A 15,107-nucleotide genomic window follows, 5' to 3' on the forward strand; every position below is an offset into this window, starting at 1 on the left:
GGACCGGCCCCCCAAACACTTGGCCCCACAATTGGATATCAGATTCGATTTTTAAACTCAAGTAATTTTCATTGGAGTCTCATATTGTCCTGATTGGTACATACAACTATTTAACAGGTTTTGGGGGTGGGGCTGCCCCCACACTTCACCACTACTGTGGTACAGGGTATTATAGCTTAGTGCATTTGTTTGTAACACCCAAAAGGAAGAGAGCTAGACCAATTGATAAGTATACCGATCAATTCAGATTCACATTCGATATAGCTATGTCCGTCCGTCCGTATGTCCGTCTATCCATGTTAATTTGTGCTTTCGACGGACGGACGGACATGGCAATCAAGAATATATATACTTTATGGGGTCCTAGATCAATATTTCGAGTTGTTACAAACGGAATGACTAGATTAGTATACCCCCATCCTATAGTGGTGGGTATTAAAACGTATCTTATATTCAGTTGTGGGACCAAGTGCTTGGGGGACCACCGCACACCCCTAAACACTCCTAAATTGGAAATATTTACCCACTATGGCAATATGGGGCTCAAAAGAAAGGTATTTGGGAGTAGAGCAAGAAAATTATACCCACTTTCAGGACCAAGTTTTTGGCGTCCAACCCTACCCCAAACAGGAATTATTTACTGACCCCGTCAATATGGGGCTCAAATAAAGGGTATTTGAGAGTAGAATACAAATCCAATATCCAAATGTGGGACTAAGCGTTTGGGACACCGCCCCTCCGATATCCAAATGTGGGACCAAGCGTTTCGGGGACCACCCCAAACCGCATATATATGCCGAATGAAACTTATTTGTGAGTACAAAACGAATTTTATATCCACATTCGAGGCGAAATGTATGCGAGGCCTTCGAAATTCCAAAGTCCACATGGTAATATGGGTCTCAAGTTTATTCTAAAGAATGAAGTACATCTAACATCCATACTCTAAAATGACCCAAAACCCTCCGAGCGATTTCAAAGAATAATAAAGAACATATGGGATTCAAATAAAGGCATGTATGGTTAAACTGTTAGTAAAGCGACATGCTTACATATACCACTTTCGCTGCATGGTCACTAGCGAATCCAGACCAGCTTTCTAGATGATGAGATGGGGGGAGAGGGGCTAAAATTTTTAGAATATCATTTACATTTGCAATTTTTGTCAAAAACAACAACATTGTTAAAGTTCTGGGGCAAGCTAAAACTTTTCTGGGGGTGGTTACCCCCCCCGCCTACCTACGCTTATGACCCTGGCATATATATTGTAAAGAAGACCGAGCGGAGCGGGACCGCTTTAGCTAGTTTCCCATAAAAATTAACAATTGGACCAAAAATATATGTAGTAGAAATATATTCGACTCTACTACTTTGGATAGTTGAAGATTCTTTTATCTCACCCACGCAATTCTCAAATTCAGTGTTCAAAATTTTAATATATAAACACTATTGCTTATCTATACAGCCTTATGTACTAAGCCAGACGATTTCCCATTATTGTTCTATTCAATCTGCTTATAAATAACCATCTCCCTTTACATCGTTCTTCTCCATTTTCCCTCATCTTCAACAAAACTGGAACAATTGTCTTCCGGCTAGAAATTCATTGTTTATATTCTAGGAATATTCATACATGAGCGTGTGAATGCTTGCTTGTCCAATAGCGAAATGGCGAGTATGTGCGTTTTCAAATTGTGGCGACTCTCAGTGTCATCATTATTTCTTTAGCTGGTGTATGACTGACCATCTAAAATAAAACAGTGAAGCTAAGGAGGTCTTCCTCATGTAGGTAGGCCTTTTGGTAGATGTGGGAATACAAATAAAACAATACTCATTTCTGCCCTATATTTTAAAATCTACTTTGAAATAACTACTTCTGCTCCGCAAGATTTATATATACCATTATCATCTGGTTAGTCATGTTGCGACTTCATAACAAATACATCAATACAGCACAAAACTGAGTTACAGTCTCTGTACAATGCAGCGCTTATCTTCTATTATAAAGGGTGATTTTTTAAGAGGAACATTTTTCAAAAAAAAAAAAAACTCATAAAATTCAGAACATCTTTATTTGAATCGATAGTACGGTCTATATAATCCATTGTTTGAAGATTATTTCAAGCAAATGTTGACCGTGACTGCGCCTCAAATGGTCCACCCGCTTAGTCTCTTCAACATTTCGGCCGGTATCTCACGAATAAATGCTTCAATGTAGCCTTCCAATGCGTCAATTGAAGCGAGCTTGTCTGTATTATGAGCTTTAACATAGCCCCACAACAAAATATTCTAAAGGCGTTAAATCGCGTTATCTAGGCGGCCAATTGATCGATCTCGAACGTGAAATACAATGTTAACCGAACTCGCCTCTCAATAACTCCATTGTTACGCGTGCTGTGTGGCATGTGAAATCGTCTTGTTGAAAACACATGTCATGCCAGTCAAGCTCTTGAATTTTGGCCAAAAAAAAGATGATATCCAAATCTCACGGTTGCGTTCACCATTCACAGTTACGTTACGACTTCATCTTTACAGAAGTACGGTCCAATGATGCCACCAGCACATAAACCGCACCAAACTATGACTTTTTCTGGATGCATTGGTAGATCTTGCAATGCTTCTGGCTGGTCTTCCCTCCAAAAGCGACAGTTCTGCTAATTTACGTACGCATTGAGTCAAAAGTGAGGTTCGTCGCTTAACACAATTTTTTGATAAAAAAGCGGATTTTTGTCCAACTTTCTAAAAGCCCATTCACCCAAAAATCTGCGTTGCGGTCGATCGGCTTTAATTCTTGCACCAGCTGTATTTTGAAAGCCTTCACACCTAAATCCTTTCGCAAAATTTTCGACGTTGTTGAGTAACATAGACCCTATTGAATTGCTGCGAACGGGGACGAATCGCTAATTGATGGTCGTCATTAACACTGGCCAATACAGCTGCGATATTTTCTTTAGTTCGCTCTCTACGTAAGCATGTTCGTGGTTTATTTGCAACGAAATTTAGTCACAAAAGCCCGAATAGCCGCTTCAGACAGTCGATTAAACTGATTTGAAAAAGTGCGCGATGAACTTTGCAACGCATCGAAATATCCATTTCCGACCCTTGATCGTCGTAAAAATTTAAGACGATCTAGCCATGTCCGTCCGTCTTTCTGTTGAAATCACGCTACAGTCTTTGAAAATAGAGATATTGAGCTGAAGCTTTGCACAGAATCTTTTTTTGTCCATAAGCAGGTTAAGTTCGAAGATGGCCTATATCGGACTATATCTTGATATAGCCCCCATATAGACCGATCCGCCGATTTAGGGTCATTTAGGCCCATAAAAGCTACATTTATTATCCGATTTTGCTGAAATTTGGGACAGTGAATTGTGTTAAGCCACTCAACATCTTTCTTCAATTTGGCCCGATCGGTACAAATTTAGATATAGCTGCCATATAGACCGATCTCTCGAATTAAGGTTTTGGGCCCTTAAAAGGCGCATTTATTGTTCTATTTTGCCAAAATTTGGGAAAGTGAGTTGTGTTAGGCTATTTGACATTGTTCTTCAATTTGGCCCAGATCGGTCTGGGTTTAGATATAGCTGCCATATAGACCAATCTGCTGATTAAAGGTTTTGGGCTAATAAAAGGCGTATTTATTGTCCGATTTCGCCGAAAATTGATCTGTGACACCATAAATTACATATATTCTGGATTCTGATTCGAAATCACGATAGCGGTCGAACGCGTAAAGCTACAATCTTGAAATTTTGCACAGATACTTAATATTGATGCAGATCGTTGGGGATTGCAAATGGCCCATATCGGTTCAGAGTTGGATATAGCTCCCATATAAACCTATCTCCCGATTTGACTTCTTGAGCCCCCGGAAGCCGCAATTTTCATTCGATTTAGCTTAAATTTTGCACATAGCATTCTGTTATGATCTCTAACAACTGTGTGAATTCACTTCCATCAGACCATCAGAAAAAATTTTCAGCGGTGGTTTTCCCCTCCTAATGCTGTCGGTGTCGCACTGTGGCACGCCGTTCGGACTCGGCTTTAAAAAGGAGGCCCCTTATCATTGAGCACTCATTGATATGTGAGAAGTTTGCTCCTGTTCCTTAGTGAAATGTTCACGGGCAAAATTTGCAATTAACGCCCGACTTTTGCCTTTCCTTACTGGTTTACTTATCGAAATAATAATCTGTGATCAAACAAAGTGTATATATTCTTGATCCTCTTGACATTCCAAGTCTGTTTATCCATGTCCGTCTGTCTGTCTGCACACTAACTTTCGAAGGAGTAAAGCTAGGCGCTTGCAATTTTGCCCAAATACTTCTTATTAATGGAGGTCTGTTGAGATTGTAAATGGGGCAAATTGGTTCATGCATTGATAAAACTGCCATATAAATCGATCTCCCGAATTTGGCCTCTAGAGGGCGCAGTTACATTATGGCTTGGCTGAAATTATGAACGTGGTATAGCATGTCCGCCTATGACGCTGAACGCCTGGGTTCGAATCCAGGCGAAACCATCAGAAAAAATTTTCAGCGGTGGTTTTCCCCTTCTAATGCTTGCAACATTTGTGAGGTACTATGCCATGTAAAACATCTCTCCAATGATGTTTTACATGGCACAGCACGCCGTTCGGACTCGGCTATAAAAAGGAGGTCCCTTATCGTTGAGCTTAAACATGAATCGGACTGCACTCATTGATATGTGAGAAGTTTGCCCCTGTTCCTTAGTGGAATGTTCATGAGCAAAATTTGCAATTTGGTATACTTGTATGACTTCTAACCGCCATGACCGCCATGAAATAGGGTCAATATAGGTCTATAACTTGATATGTCTTCCATATATTTGAAAAAGTCATTCAAAGAATTTGTCACATGAAATCCATGGTGAAGGTGACCATATTATTCGACTCGATTGTTAATTATAAAAAGGATCTTGTCATTAAGGTGTGACGCATAGTAAACATTGCGCATACTACGGTTGGGTCAACCTTTACCTAGTGTTAAACGCTGAAGTTGTTTATACCTCCCATTTTCAAATCCTGTGTGTGGAATATAAGGAAAATACGTAGTACCTAACCAATGTTGCTTTTCTTGTAAATGAAAACAAAGGCCCCCTCGAAGGCCTGCTTACCAATTAATTCTCACATAGTCTTGGTGATCCCATAGCACCAATATACTGGTTTGACTTATTAGTTAATGCTTCAATAATGACTTAAATTGGCTGCTTGTGTAGCGCATACACAATAAGTAAACGATTGTTTAAATTTGCGCAACACTTTAAGTTGATTTTCTCGCGGCAGGTGTCTGAATTAACCAATGCATGAAATTTAATATGAAAACTTGAATATTAACTTGACTGAATCATTAGATTCATTCATTAGCTGGGTTGGGTGTAGAGAATTTACACGCATTCAGATTTGCCGGCATTTCCCCTCACTTTTTAGAACGGGAATTCCCAGTAAACTTTTATATTTTTAATTTAGCACATTTAGATTCAGCATATATCGATGCTGACCGCACAGCGACCTGCATGTTTTGTTTGTTGTATAGATCGAATGCTATTTCTATGAACATCTGATTTTTGTATAATCTTTTATAATCTTTTACACTTTGAAGATTACTCAATGACATGGAGTCAATTCTTCTTCAAATAAGGATAAAATACCACTTTAAGTACCTTTGTATATATCATAGCATCAGTCTTTCATTTATGGATTTATTCAGAATCTGGTGCAGTGTAAATATCAGATCATTGTTGGATTTGCCAGATCTAAAGGAACTTACTAGGCTTAATCAAAACTACTACTAGGGCCCAGAAGGGCCGAAAGGGCCTTGGGGATAGAATACGTTTGGGCTCCAAATAGGAATCTGAAAACAAATTTTTAAATAAGAAGACGAAATCATTCCGATTTGAGAAGCCCCGTTTTCTCAACAGAAAGACTTTGTTATCCGATGCAGTCCAACACTTCAAAGTAATCTTGGATATAAAACTGAATTGGGAACTTCACATCGAAGAGCGTACCGCAAGGGCTCACAGATATGGGACACTATATAGGCGGGCCGTGGGATCGGAATGGGGCCTGACACCGAGGATAGTCCACTGGGTCCAAAGAAAAGCGATTAGTCCAATAGTAACTTACGGTAGAGAAGAAGTGCAACACAAGGACATTATAAACATTTTCAGAGAATACATCAATCGCCGCTTCAGTGAGCTGGAACCAACCTCAAATGTGCTAGTTGCCGAGAAGAAATTCTGAGACGTCTTTAACGCAGAAGCCTCTCGATTTATACCAGCCAGTCAAATATTCCAAGTTCGGCCCAATTTCTAACGCAAGCAGCGATACTCGCAGACGAGCGTGATGGGATTCGTTGCACGCACCCCCATAAACCCCAGAATCTGCGAGCTGAATTGGGCAATAAACAAGGTAACCGACAAACATAAGCGGAATTTATGGATGGAACACTTGACGCAATTTAACTTAGGTACCGGTTTAGGCAAGCTTTGGTCTACTGTTAAGTCACTCTTGAACCCCCATAGAAGGGATAACAGGATCTCAGTCACTTTTGGCGACGTAACCGTGACTGATCCGCCACGTTGTTCAAACGTGGCTGAGGCTAGGAGGAGAGCCATTCGTAGTATCCTTGGTCTCCGATCTACCGGTTTAGACAAGCTTTGGTCTACTGTTAAGGCACTCTTGAACCTCTATAGAAGGGATAACAGGATCTCAGTCACTTTTGGCGACGTAACCGTGACTGATCCGCCACGTTGTTCAAACGTGGCTGAGGCTAGGAGGAGAGCCATTCGTAGTATCCTTGGTCTCCGAGCCGATGAACAGTCAACGTGGACAAAGTTACGAATGTCATACGTGGCACTAATTCATTCTAGGCGTTGGGCCCCAATGGAATCTCTACACTGATGCTAAAGAATCTGGATCTACCTGGAATCGAGTACCTTACAACTTTCATCAACCTGTCTTTGAACACTTTTATAGTATCCGATATCTGGAAGGTGGTGTGTTCCCGCCGCTAAAGCCTGGAAAGGAACCGAGTAGGTTAGGTTGAAAAGAGGGTGCAGATATTAGTCCGCCCCATGCCACTATGGACATACACCTAAGCCAGTAATCGGCTTGTTGTGCGCTCTTAAAACTATAAAGTAACATCTAAAAGGAATAATTTTAAGTTATGAATTCCGTACTACTTACAAAATCTCTAATTGTTTTCAATACCACTCCCCTAAGTTGGTTCATGTCTGGTATTGTGTCTCCTCCTAAGTGCCGGTATCTGTTTGACACAAAAGCCGGGCAATGACAAAGGAAATGCTCCAACGTCTCATCATCTTCCCCGCATGCCCTACACATGCTATCACTTTCCGCACCAATTTTACATAAGTGAGCTCGTAGTCCTATGTGTCCCGTTATGATACCACTAGCTGTACTGACCTCCTTCTTGCTTTCTTTCAGTAATAGCCTCGTCTTCTCACGATCTGGATTCCCCCATAGGATTTTCGGCGTCCTACTGACCGTTTCACTGTTCCACAATGTTGCATGCGCATTAGTCGCCCACTCCCTTACTCTATAGCTTTGTCCTCTAGCTTTGATCCATCCGTGTAACATAATCTTCCAGATGGCAATACTAGGGTTCCATCAATCCAATCTTGAAGTTCTGGCTAAATTACGATCCGACAAATGTTGCCGCCTCAACGCCTACAGAGCAGGGATTTACACTGACGTGCAGGATGTGTGTCCCGATTGCGACCTTAGACCGCACGACACACGTCCCCTCTGTGGCGTGTCCCAGAGGGAACACGTATCTATATTTAGATATATTGTAGCTGCCATATAGACCGATCTGCCGATAAGAGGACTGAAGCCTATAAAAGCTTTATTTATTATCCGATTTCGCAGATATTTTAAACTGTGAGTTTTTCAGAGCCTCACGATATTCGACCTAAATATGGATCAGATCGGTTTATAGTTGGATATATCTGCCAAAAAGACCAATATTTTGTTCTACAAAATTTAGTAGTGACATATATATTAGACCACTCAATGTCCGTGCCGAATTTAAGTTATCCAATTTTCATCCGATTGTGACGAAATGGGATTTACATATATACCCGAGGTGGTGGGTATCCAAAATTCGGCCCGGCCAAACTTAATGCCTTTTTACTTGTTTTCATTTTAATTCTCGAATAATTGGAAATCCTTAAAATTGGTACAGAATTAGGGGGAAATCATAATTGCATACAACGTTATTCTATGTTCGAAACTTCGTTCAGAATTCTTTACGAAGTTTCGGCAAGAAATTTCCTTTTCCGAATTTCCCAAGGTTTTTCTTCAGATTTCGTTTCGAAACCGGAACGATTTCGTTCCGATTTCTCTCCGAAATTTCAACGTTTCGTTCTGAAATCATATCAACCACTCCATATAACTTTCTTAAGATTTCGTTACGAATTCGGATCCGAAGTCTGAAGAATCATCCGCAGCTCGTACAGAGTCGAAAGAATCATCCAAATCGGTCCATGTTTTCACACAGCTGCCATATAAACCGCCTATGACGCTGAACGCATGGGTTTGAATCCTGGCGAGACCATCAGAAAAAAAATTTCAGTGGTGGTTTTCCCCTCCTAATGCTGGCAATATTTGTGAGGTACTATGCACTGTGTCGCACTGTGGCACGCCGTTAGGACTCGGCTATAAAAAGGAGGCCCCTTATCATTGAGCATAAACTTGAATCGGCCTGCACTCATTGATATGAGAGAAGTTTGCGCTTGTTCCTGCCCTTCCCTGTTCATGGGCTCCCAATTTCACATCTTGAGTCTCTGGAGGGTGCAATTATTATCCGATTTGGCTGAAATTTGAAGTAGTACTATGACGTTTTCTATGACATAGAACAGTTGAAGCAAGTATAGTCCTAATTGGTCTGAAACCAGATATAGCTCCCATACAAACCGATCTTCCGATCCTATTTCTTGAGCGTCTATAGAAGGCAATATGTATCCATTATCCTTTGTTTGCCTATAAAGAGATACCGGGCAAAGAACTTGACCATTCCTATCCATGGTGAAGGGTATAGAAGATTCGACCCGGCCGAGCTTAGCACGCTTTTACTTGTTTATGTTTAAGTCAACTTAGGCCATTATTTGAAAAATTTGCTTTCAAGAATTTGCATTACTCATGAATTCATTTGCCTAAGGTAATTTGGCATCAGCTATGGGTATAATTGATGATATGGTGTAAACAAAATTTGTAATTTAAAATAGGCACACGTATCAAAAGTGTTGATTTAAGGCTAACCCCTACATAAATGACAATATTTCGAACTTTTAATTCAAAAGCGTTGACTTAAGGCTAACCCCTACATAAATGACAATATTTCGAACTTTTAAATATCACGATAAAATTATCAATGGAAATCAATAATTGGTATTCTTCGTCTGATACAATAAACAATAGAATTGTATAGTTAAACTACCCAAATATGGATCAAACATCCATTAATATTGTCTTTAGCATGAGCAATAAAAAATCTACACATGCATTGAGTTTTTCAAAAATAAAAAAAATATAATTGATTGATGAAGTACGCAATGAGGGTAAAGTTAAAAAATTGAAAATTCGCTTAACAACATTATTGTTCGGAGTGTTTAACTAGCCGCTCATAGTTTTGCGCAAATACTTTGTAATCATGTGGGTGGGTTGGGTTGGGAATTGGCCATATCGGTTTTTGTTTAGATATAGATCTCATATAAGCCTATTTGATATCTTGAGCCCTATAGGAAACAATTTTTTATCCAATTGCCTAAAACTGATCTTCCGATTTTACTTCTTAAACACGATGCCATTCTTCTATTTTAGCAAATTTTTTTATAATAAGACTTAAAATACTATTAAAAACAAATTGTTTCTATTATTTCAGCACTTGGCCAAAAAGAATAAACTAAAGCATCGCAAAAAGAATAAGTACGGAGAAAATCTTGCCCTTGGCACAGGATCAAGCTATAATGTGGAAGATGCTGTTCAGTCATGGTACGATGAAATGGAAAATTATGATTATAAAAAACCTGGATTCTCCGCTCAAACTGGTCACTTTACGCAAGTGGTATGGCAGCAAAGTTCACAAATCGGTGTAGGTGTTGCTCAGAAGTAAGTTAAATCTCAATTATTTTTAGTGCTTTCTAACATACCCAACAAGTTTGATAGATTAATTTGAATTTCAACAATGACATGATTAGCCTACTCTAAAGATTACGTTGGAATAAGCCAATTACTTGTATTGTTTGGTGTCAAGTTTACCAGATATTTTCGCTTAGCATCTCTTACAAACATTTCTATGCTTAAACAGCATATTGGTCAAAAAAAAACTTAGGTGGCAGCCCTTCGGTTCCTGCTGCATTATTATTTTTCAGTCGGGTTACTACTGTATCCTTTTCACACCCTAGTAAAAAAAGGTACACAAACTTCTTTAGAGAAAAGCTAGGCGTTAATCCGTGTAAGACGGAAGTTATTCTTTTTAGCAGGAAGTAGAAAGCACCTAACTCTTAGCTGATTGCGCCAAATGCCTGTGTGTTTTGTGTGAACAGAAAATTTAACTTCAAATCCAAAACTCTTGCAGGTGTATAGCTATTGACAAAAGTTGGGATTTTTGAACCTCGTGTCATGCATTGGCTGAATACTGCTATATGGTGTTGTGCTCTGGTGGACGGCGCTCTAAAAATCTACCTATTGTTTACAATTTAGCCAGCCCCGATGATAGGCTTCTTGTGCATCAATGTCGCATTAAAGAGGACATCATCTTATGCACTGAATTTAATGATACACCTAATGCCTCTGGACATAGTGGCGAGACAGATAGCTGTGACCACTGCTACGGCTACGGAAACTGAGTTGTCCTTGAGTTGTCCTTGCCCAATGTTCCAGTCCGTGCGGATTACAAATTGCTTGAACCGCTATTTGATAACAATTACTGCACTACTACTCCTGATAGAACCGATTAGAACCACAATGTCCGCGGTAATATAAGGTACGTAGGCTTCTATACGGATGATTCCAGAATAGACGGCCAGGTGGGCATTGGAGTATACTCTGAAGTAATAACACTGGTAATATTGAGAAGGTTTCCCAACCACTGTAGTGTGTACCAAGGGGAGATCCTTGGACTAAAGAAGTGGTAGAATGTTTTTAACCCACCACCATAGGATGGGGATATGTATACTAATCTAGTCATTCCGTTTTAAACTCCTCGAAATATTGATCTAGAACCCCATAAAGTATATATATTGCTGATCGTCTCGACTTTCTAATTCGACCTAGACATGTCCGTTCGTCCGTCCGTCCGTCTGTCGAAATCACAATAGTCGAACGCGTAAGGCTTGCCGCTTGAAATTTTCCACAAATACTTTATATTGATGTAGGTCGTTGGGGATTACAAAAAGGCCATACCGGTTCAGATTTGGATATAACCCCCATAAAAACCGATCTCCCGATTTGACTTCTTGAGGCAATGGAAGCCACTATTTTTGTCCGATTTGGCTGAAATTTTGCACAAAGTATTCTGTAGTGACTTCTAATAACTGCGCCAAATACGACCGAAATCGGTCAAGAATCTGATATAGCTCCCATATAAACCGTTCCCCCGATTTGATTTTCGATTTGGTTGAAATTTTGCACATAGCGCTCTGTTATAACTTCCAACAACAGTGCCAAGTACGGTTTAAATCGATCTATAACTTGATATAGCACCCATATAAACCGATCTCCCGATTTGACTTCTTGAGCCCCTGGAAGCTTCAATTTTCATCCGATTTGGCTGAAATTTTACATGTGATGGTCTGTTATGACTTTCAACAGCTGTACCAAGTACAATCTAAATCGGTCTATAACCTGATAAAGCTCCCATGTAAACCGATTTCCCGATTTGACTTCTTGAGCCCCTCCAAGCCGCAAATTTTGTCCGATTTGGCTGAATTTTTGAACAAAGTGTTCTGTTATAGCTCCCATATTTTAGCAAAACACTTAGCACAAATGAAGATTCGGCGGGCTGAATAATTTTTCTAAATACCTAGGTGACCAACTTTAGGGGCCTGCCAAAAGGCGCCCGGATATCCTAGGTCCTTGAAATTTTGCAAATGATCTCGCTAACACCTCAGATCTTACCATTTCAAATGAGATATCTCTACCCGTTCTCACACGGCACATTTTTTAGTATTGTTTTTTTCGATTTTCTCCCACTGTGGGACGTCGAGAAAGCGGAGACTATACAACATCTGCTAGTTCTTAGCCCCCCACTAGCAAGTAGAAGGAGTATCACTTTAGGTTATCATTTCTTTGAGAACTTGTCTGATTTAGTGAATATCAACATTCTCATGGTAGCCCAACGTGGCGCAAAGGTTAGAATCTCCGCCTATGACGCCGAACATCAGAAAATTTTTCAGCTGTGGTTATCCCCTTGCTAAGGCTGGCTACATATGTGAGATATCCTGCCATGTTTAATCTTCTCTACCAAGTGGTGTCGCTATACGGAATGACGTTCGGACTCGGGTTAAAAGACGGAGGCCCCGGTTCATTCAGCTTAAACTTTAATCGGACTGCACTCATTGATATGAGAGAAGTATCCCCTGTTCCTTAGTGGAATGTTCATGGGAAATTTAGCAGTGGTAGAACATTCGATTTTCAGGCCTTTTAAAGAAGAAAGGCTTTCGCCTATCCGAGTGATGACGTCATCGTTTTCTCTCTACTTTTAAGGGTGCATTGTGGAAGATGTCTGAATTGACAAAGTCCATTGCACTTGGCGCAAACTCAAGTAAGACTAAGCTGGAACCGCTCACCAGAAGGCGGACGCTAGTGATTTCAGGGGACCTGTCCTGGATGGGGAACTACTATCGCTCTCTTGGGAGACCAAGTGTATGGGTATGGTTCTGGACGAGAAACTAAACTGAAGACGGAACTTCGAGGATGGGCTCAAAAGACTCAGTATGCTCTTATCCAGTTACAACTTAATCGGGGTTAATCGGCGGAATCTGTGCCTTTCGCAAAATGCCGCTGATGCTCGCTCCGGAAGCCAAGTATGTGAGCGTGATTCTGGACGAAAACTAAACTGGAGAAGGAACTTCTAGGATAGGCTCAAAAGGGGACTGAAGGCTCCGGCTCGGGCCATACGAGGTCGAGACACATGTCCACATCCGGTTCACTGCATGTTTTTTAGGGCAGTTGTTCGGCCTATTCTATGTCCGGGCAGGTACAGGGTATCGCAACTGTGCTGATCTAGGAGGTGCGCCGCCGATATATTGATTTTGACCTTATATGTTGGGTGTACTGCAACAAAGAATATTCTTCGACTGAGGGAGTCAGAAACCTGGCGTTCCTCAAACTTTGGCCGCTGTAATGTTGAGAGCTGGTGATGTGGCGTGACGGCAAGGTATAAGCGGCGTTGCGGACTATATAAAATTCTAGTTGAAGGGTTAGACGTCGCTTTCCCTAAGAGAGTGGTCTAGGCTAGAGGAATCTGTGCCCTCCGCAGAACGATCGGGCAGGTACAGGGTATCGCAACTGTGCTGATCTAGAAGGAGCGCCCCCGATATATTGCTGTTGCCCTTATTTGTTGGGTGTTCTGCAACAAAGAATACCCTTAGACTGAGGGAGTCAAGAACCAGGTGTTGCTCAAACTTTGGCCGCTGTTATGTTGGGCACTGGTGAGAAGTCTTCACAGAGTTCCTAGAATTTCGGGATTCATATACCCTTCTAGACCTGAGAAGCGTCTTTCAGGTGAAGGTATTCTCAGTCCGGGCAATAGCGAAATACGTGGCCCAAAGCTCTAGCTTTGGGCCATATAAGGTCGAGACACATATCTACATCCAATTCATTGGCTGTTTTTTGTGGCAGTTACTCGACCGATTCTATGCCCTCCGCGGGATGATAGGGCAGGTTCAGGGTATCGCGACTGTGCTGATCTAAGAGGAACGCCTTCGATATATTGGTTTTTTCCTTGTATTTAGGGTTTGCGGCAACGAAAAATGCCGAGACTAAGGGAGTCAGGAAGCTGGAAGCTTCCTCAAACTTTGGGCGCTGTTATGTTGAGAGCTGGTGATGTGGCGTGGCGGCAAAATATACGCAGCGTTACGGAGTACATAGCATCCTAGATGACGGTTTAGAGTTTGTTTTCTCTAAAAGAGTGGTCTGGGCTAGAGGAATTCGAACTTTCCCCTAACCTTCTGTATACACGGATTGGTCGAGATGGGGGGGGGGGGGCACTGTGTCAGAAATCTTCATCTAATATTAAGGGATTTTTATAGAGCGTGAGCAACGTCTTCCAGTTGGAAATATTCGCGGTCCTGAAGACCCTGGAGACGATTTCCATGTAGCAACGACTGCCCGCTCGGACTATTACGATAGAAATTCGGGCAGTGCTGAACTCTCTTGAATGGGGCTATGTTGATTCTAGACTGCTAAGAGCATCTTCGAACTTTGGGGAAATATATAAGACTTAGCAGGTTCCCGGAAAGCAAGGAATAAGGCAATTGAAGATCTGGCCGGCAGTTCTTCGCTTATTAGTGCTAATCATTCTATTGAACCCTCCCCGGTGCGAGTTTTATGGTAGGAAAGACGCTTTATTCAAGGGCCGAGCGAAGGGCGCGCAGGCTGATGCTGAAGGTTGCAGAACGACCGAGGCGCTGTGAACAAGTTATTCAAGGAATAGTACATACTTATCCCTACCTCATAGAAGTATGAACTTGGACTAGGAGTGCTAATCATGCAACTGAATCATTGAACCCTCCCCTGTGCGAGCTTTTTTCTAAGGAAGACGCTGGATACAAGGACGACACGAAAGGGGCGTTGCACAGTGGGAGAAATTAAAAAAAAAAAAAACTTGTAAAAATATGCCGTGTGAGAACAGGTAGAGATATTTCTTTGAAACTTGGAATGGTTAAAGCTGAGGAGTTAGCGAGATCAAGGCCCTATGTTTCATAGAGATATCTCAGGCTATAATTTGATATAGCCCCAATAGCATAACAATTCTTATCAATTAATCACTGTTTTGCCTAAAAGAAGATACTGCGCAAAGAACTCGACAAATGCGATCCATGGTGGAGGGTATATAAGATTCGGC

At 41.2% G+C, this 15,107-nt stretch overlaps 1 protein-coding gene across 2 annotated transcripts in view; it reads left to right on the top strand.

Annotated features, from left to right (window-relative positions):
- Window positions 1-15,107, top strand: part of LOC106086211 (peptidase inhibitor 16) — a 32,405-nt gene that overhangs the window by 15,851 nt on the left and 1,447 nt on the right. For both annotated transcript variants that reach the window (XM_013250786.2, XM_013250785.2), the window contains exon 2: window positions 9,921-10,147. In XM_013250786.2, coding sequence (XP_013106240.1) covers window positions 9,921-10,147 — 227 coding nt within the window. The remainder of the gene's footprint in view (window positions 1-9,920; window positions 10,148-15,107) is intronic.

The sequence above is a fragment of the Stomoxys calcitrans genome, chromosome 3, assembly GCF_963082655.1.
Source record: "Stomoxys calcitrans chromosome 3, idStoCalc2.1, whole genome shotgun sequence".
Lineage (NCBI taxonomy): Eukaryota > Metazoa > Arthropoda > Insecta > Diptera > Muscidae > Stomoxys > Stomoxys calcitrans.